The sequence below is a fragment of the Sciurus carolinensis genome, chromosome 5 (genome assembly GCF_902686445.1).
Source record: "Sciurus carolinensis chromosome 5, mSciCar1.2, whole genome shotgun sequence".
Lineage (NCBI taxonomy): Eukaryota > Metazoa > Chordata > Mammalia > Rodentia > Sciuridae > Sciurus > Sciurus carolinensis.
The window spans coordinates 25,207,133-25,226,714 of NC_062217.1; the positions used below are offsets into that span (position 1 = coordinate 25,207,133).

A 19,582-nucleotide genomic window follows, 5' to 3' on the forward strand; every position below is an offset into this window, starting at 1 on the left:
CACACCAACAACAGATGTATATGGAGAGGACATCACACAAGGCTGGCAGGGAAAAAAAGGAGAAATCTGAATGTATTATGTACCCGGCAGTACGCATCAGGCCTAGTCCACGGACTCAAGGTTTTCATGGTCTAGCTGCAAAGACACCTCACACCCCAGGATCGCTTGTGTTCATTAGAGGACAAAGTAAATAGTAAATTTTGCCTTAAAGAGGAGTAGGGACACCATTTTAAAAATTCACACCGAAACTCCAAGTCACCTGAAGATCTCAGTAAGAGTGAAATGCTGGGTAGATGGTAAGCTCGATGGACTGTAGGTGAAGAAAGTCCCGGGCTTTCTGAGCCCCTCAGGTATTCACGTGAAACCAGTTGGCGGGTTTCTGTGTCCTTCTCTCCAGATGACTGACCTCAGCCAGATCTTCAGCTTTATCAGTTGAGGCATTAAAGGGAGAGCGGGGAGAGAGAGAGAGAGAGAAGGGAGAGAGAGAGAGAGACCGAGGGGGGGGGTGGAGAGAGAGAGAAAGAAAGAAGAAGGAGGAGGAGGAAGGAAGGAAGGAAGAAGGGAGGATGGGGAAGGAAAAAAAGAAGAAAGGGAGGAAGGAAAATGAAACAAATGAAGGAGAAAGGAAAGGAAAAAGCAAGCAGCTCTAATAAACAACTATAACTCTTCTACTGACAAGATTTTTGGTCACGTCCCAAGTTCTATGATTCCTCTGAGTCATAAGAAAACTGTGAAGGGACTTTTAAGATGCCTTATGACTGCATCTCTTGAGAATGCTGAGTCCCAGAGAGGAGAGACCTTCCACACACAGGACTGGCTCCACCAAACCTGAATTTGGGTGTCCTGATCCTGGACCAGTCTCTGTCCACCACACCAAAATCTGACCCTGCTACTCCTGAATGTCTTGGGAATAATTATACCTTTAATTGTCCACACCTAGTGGGAGAGAAATGACGACTCAGAGACAGGTAGTGAAACCCCTGACAGACCCCAGCAAAGTGAACTGGGCTTGAGTCACAGGTCCCCTTCTTAGCTGTCTGCTCTAAGGTTCTGGAGACTCCAGGAGAGACTTTGTGATGACCACCTCAGAACCAACAGCCAAATGAGAGCCAGCCCGGGTTGGTTCAAGGAGATTAGAGAGGATGTCCCCTCTCAAGGGCAGGGGAGGTTTGGTCGGTCTCCAGCTGGGACACTAGGTCTCCTGGAGAAGAGCCTCCGTGAACTCCATCAGGACAGCCTCCCCTTCCTGCTCATGAGCAGGGGAAGTTGGGAACCAGAGTTCATGGAGATGCTGTGCTGATGACCTCTGCCACGGGGGGGACTCTGGGCCTCAGCTTCCTCATCGAGAACACAGGACAGCTACTGTCCTGGTCCCACATTTGTGATTTGTTTGCATTTATTTGAAATGTTCACACTAGCGTATTCCATAATCATGTCCCTCCGGAGCCAGGCAAAGAAGGAACATGAGCAGAGGAAGTGAAGACAGTAGGATTGGTGGCAGTTTAGAATGTGAGGGCTGTGTCTGGAAACGGGAGCTCTTGCTCACTACGGTCAGTTGTTGCCAAGTGGGAATACGGGCCAAAGTGACTGGAGTTTCCAGTTTTTAAAATAAGTAGGAAATCAGATTTTTAACTCTTCCAGTTTTAAGTATTGGCAGCCAAATGTACTGTGCCTGCCAGTCTGGCCTGAATCTGACATGCGCACTTCCAGTTTGCAACCCTGTGCTGCATACGAAAGTCCAAGGAAGTTGGGGTGGAAACCCAGGCAAGGCAGACTGGAAAGACCAGGGGCTTCAGAGGCTACCAGTCCTGGACTCAAAGCTTGATTAGATCATTTACAAAGTGTGCAACCTTGAATACTATATTGAATGCCTCCAACTTTTTTAAAAATACTAGTGATAGAGTTTATCTCATTGGATTATTTTGAAATGAGCCTGAGCCAGAAATCAGGAAATAATATTGACCTGCACTGGGTACCAGTCCTACCAAGTGAGCACCTGTCCTGTACTTGACTACCTACATACTTGGGGAAATCCCCATTTCCCAAGACAGTTCATTCCACATTTAGATAGCTTTAGGTGTTACAAAGTGTTTCCTTATGTCAAGCTGCCTGTCTTGACTTCTTTTGTTCTTAGATAGTTGTTCTGCCATCCAGGATCATGAAGAGGAAGTTTAATCTCTTTTTCACTTGAAAGGAGACTATTACACTCCTGTCTCCTACTTTTCCACCCAGTTCTTTCCTTTTTTAGATTAAACATTTCAATCTCTTCAGTCATTCCTTGCCAATGAAAATAAACTTGTGAAATTATGTACTGCCCATAACCCTATAAGGCAGGTGCCCATTTTACAGATGATGTAATAATATAAAGAGGTTAAATAATTTGCTTTGAAATCCTATGTTCAGTGCTTCTCTTGAGGTGTAAACAGTAAGATTAGCACCACCTTCATTCTGGATACCACCTGCTTATTACTGTATCCCACAGTTGGATCCATTCTCTTGATGAACGTTGAGTCAACTGAAAGCCTAAAGTCCCTCCCAGGTGTGCTGTCTGGGCCACAGGTTACCCCACATAGCACAAGGGTAGTTAGTGGGTTTTGCTACCCAAATACAGGCCTTTATATCTATTCCTATCAAATCGCATTTTGCTAATCATAGTTCACTGTTCTAGTCTGTTGGTAATTTTTTCATCCATGAGTTCTGGTGTCCAGATTGGGCTCATTTGCTCACTGTGCCCTCAATTTCCTCTTCAAAGTCAAGGAACCCAGGTAAAACTAATATAAACTTAAAATCCCATGTTCCTTTCTCTCATTTAACAAACACTTAATGGTTCTATGTACCAGACGGTGTGCTGGGTCCTAGGCTAGCATGATAAGCAAAATAGATTCAATTCCGGTCAACACAAAGCTGGTGAGAGCCGAGTCCTGTGTGAAAGGAGGAGGTCAGCAGAAGCGCCACTCCTAGGGTAGCTTCCAGAAAGGGTGCTGTTTAACTTCAGGCCTGAAAAATGAGTAGGAGCCAGTTGGTACAGAAGGCCTGTGGGGAGGAGGGAGAGGGCAGGTAGTGTCCCAGGGAGAGCATCCCCTCTCACTGTTCTTGTCCCATTGCTCTGCTATCCAATTGTAAGCAACACCCTCTGGTAGTAATCCTGTTCTCATTTTACAGATGAAGAAACCAAGTCTCAAAAGATGGTAATAACAATAATAGTAATAAGCACATATAGTGAGTACTGCACACCAAACAGTTCTCAATGTCTTATACATATAAACTATGAGAGGTAACTAAGGGCAAAAAAACATTGCTTTCTCTGATTTGTACTAGTTAACATGACCTTGGGCCAGTTACTTAACCTTTCTGCGAAGCAGATGAATATTGTAATGTTTCCCATCAAGATCAGGAACAAGTCAGGATGTCCCCTCACTACTCCTTGTCAACATCATGTTGGAAGTCCAACATGATACAGTAAGACAAGAAAAGGAGACAAAGGGCATGAGGATAGGAAGGGAAAAGTGAAGTTGTTTTTGTTTGCAGATGACATGATCACCTATGTAGAAAATCTAAAAAAAATAACAAAAATTGCTGGATCTAATAGGTGAATATAATAAGATTATAGGATACAGAGTTAATATAAAAAGTCAATTGATGGAAGGGGGACAAAGAGAAATTATGAGGGACTTTGAGGGACTGGGAGGTGTGCTGGGGAGGAGAAGGAGAGGGGCTTGAGGATAGGAGGAGGGTGGATGCACATTATCAATGCACAATGTACGCATGTGTGGAAATATCACAGTGAGTCCTAGTAATTTGTACAGTCAACATTACTAAGAAAGTCAATTGCTTTCCTATAAACCAACAATGAGGAGGAATTTGAAAATAAAAACAATATGATTTACTTCAGCATCCACCAATATGAAATACTTAGGCACAAGCCTAACAAAATACATAGCAAGAATCTATACCTGTGAGGAATACGACAGAACTAGTAGGAGCAAAACCAAAGGGCTTTGTCAGTGTCGGTTCTTCCCAACTTGATCTTTAGATTCAGTGCAATCCCAGTCAAAATTCCAGAGATTATTTTGTGACTATTGACAAACTTATTTTAAAGTTTATATGGGGAGTCAAGAGACCCAGAAGAGCCAATGCATTATTTAAGAACAACAAAGTTGGAGGACTAACTAAAATTTAGTTCAGTTTCAAGATTAACTATAAAGCTACTGTAATCAACCAAAGTGTGGCATTAGGAAAAGAATAGACAAATAGATCAGTGAAACAGAATAGATCCACATAATACAGTCAACTAATCTTTGACAAAGGAGCAAAGGCAATTCAATGGGCAAAGAGTGTTTTCAACAAATGATGCTGGAATATCTGGACATCCATGTGCAAACAACAAAACAAAAACAAACAACAACAACAACAAATCATAGGCACAGACCTTACACTCTTCTCAAAAATTAACTCAAAATGGGTCATAGACCTAGATATAAAATGCAAAATTATAAAACTCCCAGAATATAATATAGGAGAAAAACTAGATAACCTTAGGTATGGCATTATTTTTTAGATAAAACATCAAAGGCACAATTCACAAAAGAATGAGTTGATATGATGAACTTCTTCTGCTCCACCAAAGACAACAGCAAGAGAATAAAAAGACAAGCCACAGACTGGGAGAAAATATTTGCAAAAGACAGCTGATAAAGGACAGTTATTCAAAATATACAAAGAATGCTTAAAACTCAACAAGAAGAAAATAAGCAACCCTTTTTAAAAATAGGTCAAAGATCTTAATAAACATTTTAACAAAGATGTATTGATGGCAAATTAGCATATGAAAAGATACATCATGTCATCAGGGAGATGCAATGAGATACCATTACAAACGTATCTATTAGAACAGCCAAAATCTGAACCAAACCTTATTCATTGCTAAAGGGAATGCAAAATGGTCCAGCCACTTTGAAGGACACTTTGTAAGCTTCTTACAAAAACTAGACATACTCTGACTTTTTTTTATTATTTTTTTGGGGGGGGGTTCAGGGATTGAACTCAGGGGTACTTGACCACTGAGCCACATCCCTAGCCCTATTTTTTATTTAGAGACAGGGTCTCACTGAGTTGTTTAGAACCTTGCTTTTGCTGAGGCTGGCTTTGCACTCACAATCCTCCTGCCTCAGCCTCCTAAGCCTCTGGGATTACAGGCATGCACCACCACGCCCAGTTTAGATATACTCTTATAATTCAGCAGTCATGTTCCTTGGTATTTACCCCAAGGAGTTGAAAACTTATACCCACAAAACCTGCCTGTGGATATGTTTGTAGCAGATTTATTCATAATTGCCAAGACTTGGAAGCAACCAGTGTCCTTCATTATGTGAATGGGTAAACTGTAGTACACCTAGACAATGAAAATTATTTTGTACCAAAAGATCTATCAAGCCATCAAAATACATGGAAGAAATGTAAATGCATGTTACTAAACGACAGAAGTAATATGCATATATGGATATATATTGTATGATTCCAATCATATGAATTCTGGAAAAAGCCAAATTATGGAAACAATAAAATATCAGTGATTGCCATGGATAAGGATGGGGTTAGAGGAAGAGATGAATAGGTGGAGCAGAGAGGATTTTTAGGGCAGTGAAAATACTATGTATGACACTACAATGATGTATACATGTCACTCTACATTTTTCTAACCTCACTGAGTGTACACCACCAAGAGTGAACCCTAATGTAAACCATGAATTTTGGGTGATTACCTTGTCTCAGTGTAGGCTCACCAGTTATAACAAACATACCATATTAGTGGGGGACATTGAAAATGGGGAGCTGGTGCATGTGGGTGTAGGGAATATCTCTGTACCTTCCTCTTGATTTTGCTGTGAACCTGCAACTGAGCTATGAAAGAAGTATTTTAAAAAACCCCACATTTATATATATATATATATATGTATGCATACAGACACATACATACAGGATTAAAAAAATGACAGTGTAACCTCATTGGGTTGTTGTGAGGATGAACTCTGTTCACTTGTGCAAAGTGCTTAGGATGGTGCCCAGCAGGGAATAAAATCTACTTTAATATTAGCTATTTTTCTTATGAACAGATTTTCCAAAGTTAAAGAGCTAGCAAGTATCATGAAGCCTGGGTCATGTTGTTTGAACTATAGCTTATTAATTGATATTTGATGAAGGAAGGAAGGAAGGAAGGGAGGGGCATTTACTGTTTTAGTAAACCACAGATTTTGAATAGCACAGTTAGTCACAATGACTGCCAACGTAACTCAGCAAAATGCATCAAGTGACAGAACAATAAATGTTTTAAATAATAAGGGAAAATTGAAGTGTATCAGAACTGCCAGGACCATACAGATCAAAACAAATCACCTCTTCCTCTCTAGACAGGGCAGGCATTTAATTATCATTGTCAAAGTTATGAAATGTCAGAAATTCAAAGTCTTTTCAGCTTAAGGGGATTTCTTCTGAAAAAGTCCCTTCCTCATTTTTAAAAAAGACATACTTGGAGATTTTTTTTAAATCCTCAAAACCATAATGTCTTGATCCTCTGTTTTTCACACTTCTTGCTTGCAGTGGGGAAGAAGAGAGCATGTGGTCAATTTTATTGCCTTTGGACTTCACTACCATTTTGAGATTTCATAATTCTGCCTCAGTCATCAACTTCTCAGAGTCTTAGATTGGTTCATTCAAATCTATGTTCATTCTGATTATTTTTGAGTATTTATGTAGTTCTACTAAATGCCTGGTGATATACAATTATGTTATTGCTAGCAAGATTTAGCAATGTGGCTCTAGAGAACTGACATGCCAGAATTTCCTGTTATGGAGCCTAGGGAATATTAGAAATTGCTCTTTCTAAGGGAATGGAATATTTGACAGGTACTATCAAGTGCTAAGGATGACATTCCCAAGAACATTCTAGGTGAACACAAGGTCTAGGGTAGGGGCTGAGCAAAGAAAATGCAACAGGTCTCACTGCCAATGAACCCGCCACTAGTAGCTTCCATCCTAATTACATGTTTTCCATACTAGAGTTGAAGTCCCTTGGTGTTCAATGACATGAATGTTTCTGGAAGGGAAATGTAAAGCGGCAGGGCTTAAAGATACCAAGAATATCTTCCATCAGATTTTCATGTAGCTGGAAAGGAAAATGGTTAAGAGTTAAGTTACTCTTCTCTAAACTCTGACATGTGGTCCTAATCAGCTGTGATGGATAGAATGCTAAGTCCTAGAGGGAGCACATAGCCAGGATATAGTGGAGTCTGTTTCTTAAGGAAAAATCTAAGGTTCCAGATGACATCAATGTACATGTTAAACCTTAGACATATTTGTTTTTCTCCTCTTTTGCAATTTCATCAAACATGGGGAAGAAAAAACAATCCAGCAAAACCTGACCTTACATCAGGTTTTTGATGAAATTGTATACAGACAGGCCAGAAAATTCCTAGGGATTCCTGACAGAAGATCATTTGAAATAGAATTCTGTAAATGCAAATCAGCCTGCTCCCACGTTGGGAAAGCCACCTGGGTTTCCAGACATGTGCTCCAGAGGCTGAGAGTCCAGGCTTTGTTCATCCCAGCGCACGCATCTGTCTCTTAAGCAAATGCATCAGGTGAGGACATGAGAAGAAAAACAGGATCCATCACCTGGCTGGTCTGCATTCGCTGCTGCTGGGCGATACAGGGGCTCAAGTGACTACTATGGTAGAAACCATAGACAATCACTGGGACAAAACTTGAAAACTAACTCATACAGGAAGACTTGTGCTAGAAGAAACACAAGTATCAGAAAATAAGTGGAAGAAGTCAAGTTCAGAGATAGCGCTGAAATGAGTAAGAGGGGGACAGGTGGTTAGGGGAAGGAGAGATGGGTACACATTGAAAAGTAAAATCTAAAACCAGAAGACTCCAGACATTAGGCAAGCAATAACAGGTCATTATCACAGATTTCCTAAGAAATCCAGATCCAAAGAATTCAGCCAACAAGTATGGCCAAGAGTTCTTTTTAAGTATTTTTTAAAGCTGATATCTTAATTGTTTTCTTCCTACAGAATGTAAACTGATTTAGTCTATTTTCTCTTGGAGGAAAGACTTTGATGAATAGAAGCTATATTTTCTCTTAAAGTTTCTCTCACAAAAATAACAATGATCCTGCAGAAATTTTTGAGAGGCTTTGACAACCTGTTCAGCCATTCCACGTCCTCGAGCCCATGATGACTTCTGCTTTGCCAGCATCACTAGCCCCTTTCTGCTTAGGAGGAAGAACTCACATCAGAGGACCTTCGAAGGTCCTCATGACAGGATCATGACAGGAGGAAGTGGACCCAGAGAGGCTCTGTGAATCAGTCTACAATTGCCACTTTTGCCACTGATTTGCCACTGATTGCTTGTTATGTTGGCGGATTTTTTTTTTTCCGGACTTGCCATACCCACACAGCAAACTGGGTGACACATACCAGCTGCTCAACCTTCCACCATCGGCAGTACTGACTGAGCATCTCATGTGTGTACCCAGTTGTGGAAGATCTAGGAAGGAATCTAAAGGAAGGCAATGTTGCGACAGAATGTTCATGCCCCAAGGGGTCCTTGTTAAGGACTAGGAGGAGTCCTCTTCACTCTTCACAGACACCCACGTTTGAACAATAGTTGTTCTCTTAAAAACATAAAACCTGTGTTTTTTAAACAGTTTTTATTTTTAAAATATTTTTTTAGTTGTCAATTAACCTTTATTTTATTTATTTACATGTGGTGCTGAGAATCAAACCCAGGACCTCCCACATGCTAGGCAAGTGCTCTACCACTGAGCCACAACCCAGTCCAAGACCTGTGTTTGTTTTTTTAATATTCACAAGTCTATGAGCTATAGTTGCAGAAAGTAACTGAGGAATTTCAAAATTACAGGATCTGCAACTTTGCTTTTTGTGCCTCCCATAATAGGGCTTGTGGCAGGTGTGTTACCAAATTCTGTAGACAGACTCCTTCTGCCAATAGAAACCTCCATCAAAGGCTCCTGTGGTAAAAGCCACTTCAGGAATGAAGTGAGTGTTTTGTGCAGTAGCACACAGTGACCCACATCAACTAAAGGACAGGAGCTATCCTTTACCATTAGGGTGGATATTTACTCTAATATCTACTACCAAGGTTTTTCTAGACTTCTGTTTTAGTAGTCCTGTGTCCCACCACCCAAAATGGTATTTTCAATCGGCACTGGCTTCCCTTCTCACTTTAAACTTATTTTAATGAGTTCTACAAAGAAATATGTTTTGCATCAGAGCCATTAAGTACATATACATATCCAAGGACACATATGTATGAACTTTACATTTATGTGGGTATAGTGTGTGTGTGTGTGTGTGTGTGTGTGTGTGTGTGTGTGAAAGAGAGAGAAGAGGGAACACATGGATATAATGTAAACAATTAATTTTGCTAAACAACACTTATCCTTACTATTTGCAGTATACTTGGATATTTTCCACATTATTCTGTGTTTTTAATGCTGGTTGCAACCCATTAATTGGATTCCACAGCCCCCTAATGGGTTGGGATTGCACATTTTTAAAAAGTCCTGCTCAGCTTTGTTAGTAGAGTTGTGTCTTCCTCCCATGTTGTGAGAGCTAGAATAGCAGCAAGGCAGTGCAGGCAAAAGGGCCAAAACAAGGCTTTTCCCCAGCAGGCCACAGCACAACGTTCTTGGGACTTGGGATTTGCCTGTCTAAAGTCTGTCATTCAGAAACACACTCAAAACCAGCCCAACCTATCATTTCTCAAAAGAGAAAGAAAAAATTGAATTGAGATTTTTTAAAAATATAATAACTATATGTTTTCAAAGATGAAAATAATTAGGTCACAGTTTGAGGTCAAGAACTGAAACTCCATTGTAGGGGAAATAGTCTTAAACTAGGGATTGGACCTGGATCCCCATCCTGACTTGTCACTCTGTGAGCTCTGTCTCTTCTGTGCAAGTCTAAGAGAATGTTTCTCATATATAACATGCAGGAAATGCCAACTCAGTTTCTCTCCAAGATACTTATGTAAAAGCTCTTCAGGAAAGTTTTAAGAAAATTTGCTGTACAAATGAGTGCACTGAATCCTTCTAAGAACATGTCTACTGTTAAGATTTTTGCTTACTCAGGTTCTCCTAGCCAGGTGGAGCCTTTTCACCACTAAATATATTTACGTAAAGGCATAATAATTATTATTTTTCAAAATATCTGTTGTTAGAAATTCAGATATATACCCATTGTGTCTGCTAATTTTTATGTCTTAAGTTGGGCCATTATGCAGAGTTCATCAGTTTTATGCATATGAGAAAACAACTAGAAGGAAAAAGCTTATGAAAACACTCCAGCCCATTTACTTTAATAGACTCAGAGAGAAACACAGTCAACAAAAGAGAAACAGAGGAAAAGCAGTGAGTTTCTTTTACAGCGAAGAACTAGAGATGGCCACCTAACCATACCTTCACCTCATTTTTTTTCACTTTCTGACTGTAATTTTTCAAGAGAAGACATTATATTTAAGTAGACCCCAAAAGGCTCGTGGCTGGAGAAGGGAGGGATGTAGGCTAACTTCACAGTGTGGGGAGCTCAACATGCAAAGTTCAAGGTCTTGCTAACTGAACTGGAGATTCTGACATCTACACATTTAGAGGTGCCATTTAAAAGTATTTCTGATCAGTTTTCTTACTTTCCAGTCTCAACTCATATATCATAATAATAATTTTAAGGAAACCCTCTTTTAGAAAATGTCCCAGGGGCAAGGTCTTATGTATAAAATCACCATTCCTCCAGAATCCCTATTTTGGTCTTGCCCCTTTCCCTCTGGCCACTGAGACTCTGAAGGGAAATCTGAGCAGCTTGTCTTGTGGTTAATACTTTTCCACCACTTCCCACAGAGCCTTGATTTTATAAGAACCAAGAGTAGATCCTGGTGAGGAATAAATGGCATAATGTAAACAAAATCATTTGTTTAAGTGAAAAGAAATGTATCCAATGTAAGAAGTTATATAAGTGTAAGGAGTCACTAATTTTCATTTAATCAAACAATTTAATAATCAATTCAAGTAGTTAAATATAGTTACTTGAGTAATTAAGTTGAGATATCAGAGGGTTGGTGCATTTATATCAAACAGTAGTGATAAAGTGATAGTATTAGTTTTTCTGTATATTACATACCAGATGTTACATCTGTATCAGGCTCAGATGGGAACTGTGCCTGTTACATAGCAGGTAATCAATGTCTAAATATTAGTTTGTTCATAATTCACATATTGGATTTGGTGATACATAGACAAAGCTATATACTCCAGATTCTTTTTCTCAAAACTCCACAGACTACAGATCTGCTTTTTCATAAGATAGCAAAAGATGGTTTCCCCTCTTTATAAAATGAAATGCCAACACATCTGCAGTTGCTTTTCAGGGATAGGAAATCCTCCAAACAGAACAACATGTTCTGTAGTAAATATTCAACAATAAATACATGATAGCAAGTTCATATCTAGTGAGTAATCACAGCTGTGCATCCAGTGAGTGATCAAAAAAAATGGTTGAAGTTATATTAATCCCAGAGATAATCCTCTGAGTCAGCAGAGACCAAGTTTTGTGCCCCTGAACTAAAATAAACCTGTCATGGAAATGTTCAATAAAAATGAAAGCAGAAGACCAAATTTCCTCAGAAAGAGAATTAATTAAATATTAAATACAGAAATACAAAAAATGTTGGGCTATTTTGAAACATTATAATTGTTTAAAGAATTATATCACAGCTACCTTGGACTTTTATAAGGTTTGATTATGAGACTAATAAACACTCTGCCAGGAAAAAGAGAACAAAATAGATGTTACTTTTCATAGGACAGTTATAAGCACATAGCATGATCCCTAAATAGTTGTTGATTAAGTAGAAGCAAGTAAGATTCAGGATGCTCCTTTATGGCTATCATTATTAGCCAAACATCTTTTAGTATTAGTATAGTTTAAAAATAATCAATCTCATTATACATCCTAACAATTTTCCAGTATTTTCATCATATTATTAGTGTGTATTGTATTTGTGTGTGTTTCACAATAATGCCTATGAAACACTGCATTTCACAATTCTTTTTTCTCCTAGAAGAGTCTTTGAAGTAGACAATTTCCTAATGTCTAAAAAATTGTGCAGCAGTTTTGAGATATTGGATCTTGTAACTTTATGCTTCTATTACAGGACAGCAGAAGTTGTAAATCCATGAAACAATGTCTCCATAATAGACTTCGTTATCATTCATGGCACTCTTTCTACTCAACCTGGAATTTATTCCCAATGTCAATGTTAACATAGCATTCCACACAGCACCTGTTAACCAGTTCATTCATTCATTTTACAAATACGGAGTTGCTGCCATTTGCCAGGCACTGTCCCCAGGAGGCACATTACAGATAAAAGTGATCAGACAGACACAGATCTGCCCTTATGAGGCTTAGATTAATAAGTGATTTGACACCCAAAGTCATGGTTATTTGCCAGATCTGCTCTGTTGTGTAGCTGAAATAATTGTAAATAGCTATGTTTCTGTTCTTTCATAAAAGGGGAGTGAAGTGGATCACGTACTCCCTATCTGTTTGTGTAGGAGTTAAAGAGAGAAATAACTGAATGTGGTTTTTAGAAAAAAAGAGATGGTCTTTTATTTATTTGTGTGTCTGAATTGCAAGTCAGACCCCGATAAACCCATAGGAGAAAAGTTTACGAGAACTTTAGTATGAAAGTCCACTACCCCAGAGAGATAGGAAGTCTCTAGGAAACACTGCAAAGTACTTTCTTTTCTATTCAAGTGCTGGAAAAAACATAATAATATGCTGTGGAAGCAGAAAAAGAAAACAGATGGCCAAGTATGATTTCCCCCCCCACTATCAGGCATTGTATCTTCTTTCCCTCTGAGCTGCAAGACCGCCTCTCTCAAAGTCTCTGTTCTTCCTTCTGTACCTTCTCCAACCTGCCTCATTTTCTACCCTTTTCCTTCCCACAGGGTGTGCCAACTTCCTGTGCCAGGTTCCCTGTCTGTAGTCTACTCTTAGGTGTAAGTAGGCTGATGCACCCCTATAGTAGCTACGATATATAGTTCCTACAGTTAGCTACCTGGGAAAGTACAAGTCACAACAGTGTGAGGGGTAGGGACTTAACACTGGCTCAGTCAACATGGGGCTGATAGTAGCTAAAGAGGTTACTGTCAATATCATGAAACTGTTCTACGGTCTCTTAAAACTAATCCTAAATCTGGAGGATTATAGATTATGCTCCAGTAAAACACTGTCTAGTTACCTTATTTCAAAATATTAAAAAAGAATCCCACCACGACGTTAAATCTACTATATTGCCACTTGTGCGTGCAAACACTCCGTTCTTTAGTTCATGAGGAGAAAGACCCACAATGTGTACTTTTTATGATGCTGATAGTGGTTGTTTACTTTTTAAACTTGATTTTGTGCCTGAAGTGCCTACTAATTTTGCTTTATGGTCTCTAGATCCCCCTCAGTGATTTTGGAAACTGAATGGACTAAACAAGAGGAACATAACAGGGCATTTTTATATTGTTTCTCAGAGATCCATTTCTATTTTCAATTCATACTTCCTTAAGGATTTTGCATTTCTTCCCTTCAAATATTATTACTTCATTTGTTCATTCTCTAAGGACAGAAAAAACAGTACTGGAGAAATTATAACCAAAAAAATGATTCATTTCAGGCTGGAGAAACAGCCCAGTGGTAGAGCATTTTCTTATCATGTGTGAGGCCCTGGATTAAACCCTAGAATCACCAAAAGAAAGAAAGATTCATTTTTACCTTTTGTCCTTTTCACTACTCAATGGTACATGCCAGTTCTTACATAATACTTGCTCAGTGAACATGAAATAATACACCATTGTCAACTGGAACCAAATGTGTAATGCTCAAGAGAAAATAATAATACTGCATTTTTTAATTTAGTAGAAAAAACAATTTGTGTGTGTGTGTGTGTGTGTGTGTGTGTGTGTGTGTGTGTATGTTGTGCTGGGATCAAACCCAGGGCCTCAAACATGCTAAGCATATGTTGTACTACTGAGCTACATTCCCGAGCCTGGACAAAAATTTTTACGATTTGAACATGTGAGACAATATAGTGTGTTAAAGGACCAAAATTATGTACCCTATTTTGGGCTTCCCCATAATTAAGAAATAGAACTAAGATCCTATCATTTATTATCCATCCAGACACTCTTCTAGATGTTTTGGGTGTAGTGGTGAACCAAATAGACAAAAGTGTCTCACTTTATGGAGTGTACAGTTCACTAACTAGGTTTTGAAAATTCTTGTTGAAATGCATTATGCAAAAATGAATTCTATAAGTTCTACAACTAGGATATAATCTCTTTCCTTGTCCATTTCTTTGATATTCTCTAGGAGAGCCACCTTTCCAATGGACCAGGGTAGATTTATGGCCCTCTGCCAAGCAATAGCAAACAGAACATAGGAAATGGAAGTCTTACCACTAATAAATATATAGATTGTAGATTCTGCTTTCTTCTTCTTTGAAGTATGTATGGGTAGATATTTGCAGCTATAGAAGCCAGTGTGGTTTGCTTGAGCCATGTTCAAGGTCAAAGTACTGCAGAATTGTTTGCCATTCCTTCCACAGGCAGATTTAGTTATGCTCAGTCTTTTGCTTTCCTTACTCACCGTTTTAGGCAAAGACCATGAGTGGGCTGAGTCCCCCCTGCAATTGTAAATAAGAAAAGAAAACGCGATCAAGATCAAAACACTCAGCACCAATTCCTAGGCATTCGTTTTATCAGCAAGCACTATTGTGTCTTCTATTAAGGGTGGTCATCTTCATCTTTACAGAAAAGAAGCGTGTTCAAAAGAACCTTTTGAACAATACTGAGAATGAAGTTGCAAAAACAAGCATCATTCCCCCGCTTCCTCCAGTGAGTAATCCTCTCCCCTCCATAGGGAACACTCTCCTTGTGAAGCTGGAGACGCATGGTGGTTTGTACTTTGCAGGTCACAGGAGAGCACTAAAATCTACCTCTCTGCTCTACCAGGGAATTAATGGTTTGGCCTTGGGATGGACAAGTACATTATTCCCAAACCAGTATAGTCACTTACCTGCATTTGAGATACAGTGTCTGGCCTGCTTGCATGATGTGCTGGGTGCCTTTTAAACTCAGTTCAGGACCTTTCAATTTTGAACCTGAACTAGACCCTGGAAAACAAAATTTTTAAATGTATTATTTACAAATTGCTTTTTCATCTTGTTTTTTAAAGTTATTTTTTCATAAAAGTGAGTTTTTTTAATCTACTTAAATGTGCAAAAAGATACATTGAATTTAACTTTTTTTAATTCACAAATTTTTCCTAGTCCAAGTCTAACTCATAAAAATTGTATATCCTTATGTACTAAATAACCTAAAAATTATATTATCCAAAAGTCATGTTAATAGATTCATATGTTTCAAAATGAAATCATATTAAGAATACATAATATTTTATTCAAAACTCTCAAGATTAAATGTCAGTGTCATCCAAAGTAAGTTTATAACACTAAACTTCTACCAGTGTGGGTTATCTGGTCAGATAGACTAGGCTTCTGTATTTTTTTTTTTCCTATGTAAAAAGAAACATATACCTCATAAACTAATGCAATTATTTTAGTAAATTTAAAAAATTTGAAAATAGTTGAGGAGATGGAAATGCTAACTACCCTGATGGCATTATTATATGTTGTATACAGGTATCAAATTATCACAGCACCCTATAAATATGTATAATATTTAACTAACAATATTTAAAAAGGTATAGGAATTTTCCTGAATTCTAGCAATAGATCAGTCATTAATTGAGCAATGCTTTTTGGGGCCAGTCATTTTTCCTCATAAAGTAAAGTAGTTTCCTCATTTGGAAAACTAATTTTAGAATTCAAGTCAGTTTTAGAAACCATTTGGTTTTTCTTACACAATACACAAGTTACTTCTATAATAGTACAGTAAGAAGGAAATTGTTCACTTACGTGACATTTGACAGGCAACATCTCGGGATTGTTGTGAAGCAATGAAGTAAGTATGAAAGTGCCTTAAGATCTGTATATCTTTACACAGTGCAATAATGACATCTTTCCTAGCAATGAGCTGTGTGACCCTGGACAAGTCATCTCTCTCTCCAGACCCATTTTTCGTAGCTGTAAACCAAGAGATTGAACTAGATGCTCTTGGATCTCTGACCTTCCATTTGGACACTCCTGGTATCATGATTCTTTGAGCCAGAGGTCCTGCAGAGGTCGAGCCTCCCTCGAAACTCTCATTGACCATTCAGAATAAAATCAACAACAGTCTCTCTTGCCTTCTTCCCATCATCCCTCACTCCCCTCCCTTCTTTCCCCTCTTCTCCATCCTCTACTTCCTCCTCCTCTTCCCTCTAAGGCAACTGCAAAGCCTGATTAAGGCAGGAGACCAGGGGCCCAGGATTAGTGACATTTAGGCAGGTACAAGGGTTAGAGGTTGGGAGGAAAGGCAGGCTTGGAAATTTAAATATTTAGGACAAATCTTGGGACATTTTTTTTTAACTTTAAAAATGGGTTTACACAGTGGAACTTAAGGTAGCAGTTTGAAATAAATGGTCCTCTAGATTTTCATGTTGGGTCACAGATCTATGAGATAAGATTCAGGTGTCAAATCCCACACCACACCCAGCTGTGCTTTCCGTTGTTTCTTTTGGGTTCTGTCTCAAAGAAAACTGGACTTAGTTAAAAGATCTGCATTTGAGTTTTGTTTTCGACTCACTAACTGCAAGACCTTTTGTGTTACTTAATTTGCTGTTTCTTAATATCCGTAAGAATAAAATGGAAAAACCCATGATCCACGTCTCAGGCAGAGGGTGTGGATTCAGCGCTATGTCCTCCACGGGCTGCCTGCTGTGTTGCAGACGCCCACAGGTCCTGATACTGTTGGAATTGCTCCCCGAATCCCCCTTCTTTTAGAGGCTATTTTGCTGGGTGTTTAATTGCAACATAAGATACTAAATGAACATTATATGCTTTTCTGATGTTACTGATAAGTTCATATTTAAAAGTAACTTTTAGTCAGGCACACTGATTCACACCTGTAATCCCAGCAATTTAGGAAGCTGAGGTGGGAGGATCACAAGTTTGAGGCCAGCCTCTCAAAATTAAAAAATAAAAAGGCTGGGAATGTAACTCAGTGGTTGAGTGCCCCTGGTTCCATCCCCAATACTGCAAAAGAAAAAAGAAAGAAAGAAAATAATTTTTATAGCCAAAAGATCCTGGTATCAAATTACTGTTAGATTTAATGGTTCCATAGTAACACATTTAAACTGAAATCAGATTGACATAGATCTGAGTAGTTGATCAAATAACCCCATAAAATGGATTCAATCCATTCAGATACCTAGGGACATATTTCCTACTTTACTCATCTTTATGAGGCTAAGCAAAATGTGGTTGAAAATCAGTGATGCTTGTCAACAGGAGATTTTTCCAAAGCCACATCCAGCAATTAAGAACACCTTCCCTGAAAAATTTCCAGGCCAGAATAGTGTCTACCTTTCCCTATGGCATGGAATGAATTCTGAGGATTAATTGAACAATTGTTCCCACTCTGGAAAAGATCCAGCAAAGTTTCCTGAGGAAAATTCTGGCATTACTTATATAGTTACCTCTGGGGTCTAGGTGGAGTGATTCCCTTTCCCATCCAGAGAGGCCATCGAGGGAAAAGCCTCCATTTTCATGATATGAGTACCTGATACTTTGTTTCTAAATCATATGAATTTTTCTTTATCAGCAACCTAGAACATCAGTACTTCTCTCGTCAGAGAGAGCCTGTAACTTCAAATAGCCATGCAAACCAGCCCTGCGAAGGTTTGTGTTTAGAAGATCCCTTAAAGAATATGCCCTCTGCAAGTTCCTCATTGTACTCCTCTGCTGTCTTCCAACCCAAAGACACCCAGACTGAATGGTCAGAAGATACTAGGGGGGGAAATAGGGTTATTGGAAAGTTTACTGGGGAAAATGCTAAGAAAGCGATTTTTCTATTATATTTGTCTCCACTAACATAAATGAATTTTTCCCTTTGAATGAGGAAGCTAGATAAAAGTTAATTAAAACAAAGGAAAAATGTAAGGAAACTATACTTCCAAGTAACTGGACACTTTTAGTAAATCCCCTTTCTTCAGTTAATAGGAAACTAAGGCCTCATAAAAATTAATGGAAATGCCAAGACTATAGCTTAACAGGAAAACCAATAAGGGAAAAGGAAAGTGAAATATTTATTCCTTGAACGCTTTGCAATCACATTATTAGGCCTTAAAACATTTCTTTGAGGCAGTTTAATATCCATATGCCTACCTGAGTAATGAAGATTCAGCTAACCTTTTGAAGCATCTACTTCATGTTACTTTTTTTTATCTCATGAGTGATATATGCAAAGATATAAATATGCACATATTCATAAACATATACATCTTTACACCATGGGTGACTTGGTCTATTCTTCTCAGTAGCCCAGAGTCATGCTGCCCATTTAGATAAAAAATCTAGAGGGTATTTCATTTTCAAGGGTGGAGTGCTGTAATTTAACAATGATTTCCCCACCATAAAGCTCGGGTGTGTACCAAACTTTCCACTGTTTGCCATGGGAGTCTAGAAATCAAATCTAGAAGAATGATATGGTTCCCTCAGTGAATATTCTGTCCCTTTTTGGCAAAGTCAACTACAATATAATCATGAGGGGCATATGGATTATTTAGATAATTTTCTCGATATGAAAATTATTATTTAAATAAAACAAAACAAAAAACTCCATGCAGATCATGAAAATGGACTTGATCAATGTTTCTTTGTTAGAAAAATCTACTAAGTTCAAGCAGTATGGGCAAACAGCATTAGAAAACCACCGTGTGAATGTGTTCTTATTTGAACACTGACACTTTTTATTGATCTTATCTGAATATTCTTTTGTTGTAGGTACAACTGAACTTTATGATCCTGACAAAAATCCCATTTCTCTTTCCCCACATGCCACAAGTCAGGTAGAAAGCTACCCTCCATTCCCCGTCTTCCTTTCATTAGGCAAAATGGAATGTTGACTTCAGTGGGAAAAGTACATTTCCAAGCAAACTATGGCTTTATTTTGTAACCAAATCCAAAGCCTAAATTATTTTCTTTCTTCAAAACTCTTAAAAGCTACCATGATGGATATTAAAAGAACAAACTCCCATCAGAGGTCATTATGAGCCAGACGCTTTGCTGTCACTTTTAAGACTCAAGGAAGATTCCTATAAGACTAAAAGTATCTTTAGAGAACTGCTATTTTTATTGCTCTAAATAAAAAGTGTTCTTACTAACTGAATGCAACCTCAAGACAAGTCCCTAGCTCCTCTTCCAACCAGACCCTGGCCCAGGCTCTTCATGTATTGAAATCAAAGAGTTAGTCTATTTAAGAAAGGTGCTTTATTTAGTCAAAGACAATAACCACGTTTTGATCAAAGATGAAACACATATCCAAAATGGTCCCATAGGTTGGTGACATCAT

At 38.5% G+C, this 19,582-nt stretch overlaps 1 protein-coding gene across 2 annotated transcripts in view; it reads right to left on the reverse strand.

The window, feature by feature from the left end:
- Flt1 (fms related receptor tyrosine kinase 1) overlaps positions 1 to 19,582 on the reverse strand; it is a 168,558-nt gene that overhangs the window by 127,232 nt on the left and 21,744 nt on the right. For both annotated transcript variants that reach the window (XM_047554532.1, XM_047554533.1), the window contains exons 3-4: positions 15,147 to 15,243; positions 14,528 to 14,754 (exon numbers count right to left, since the gene is read on the reverse strand). In XM_047554532.1, coding sequence (XP_047410488.1) covers positions 14,528 to 14,754; positions 15,147 to 15,243 — 324 coding nt within the window. The remainder of the gene's footprint in view (positions 1 to 14,527; positions 14,755 to 15,146; positions 15,244 to 19,582) is intronic.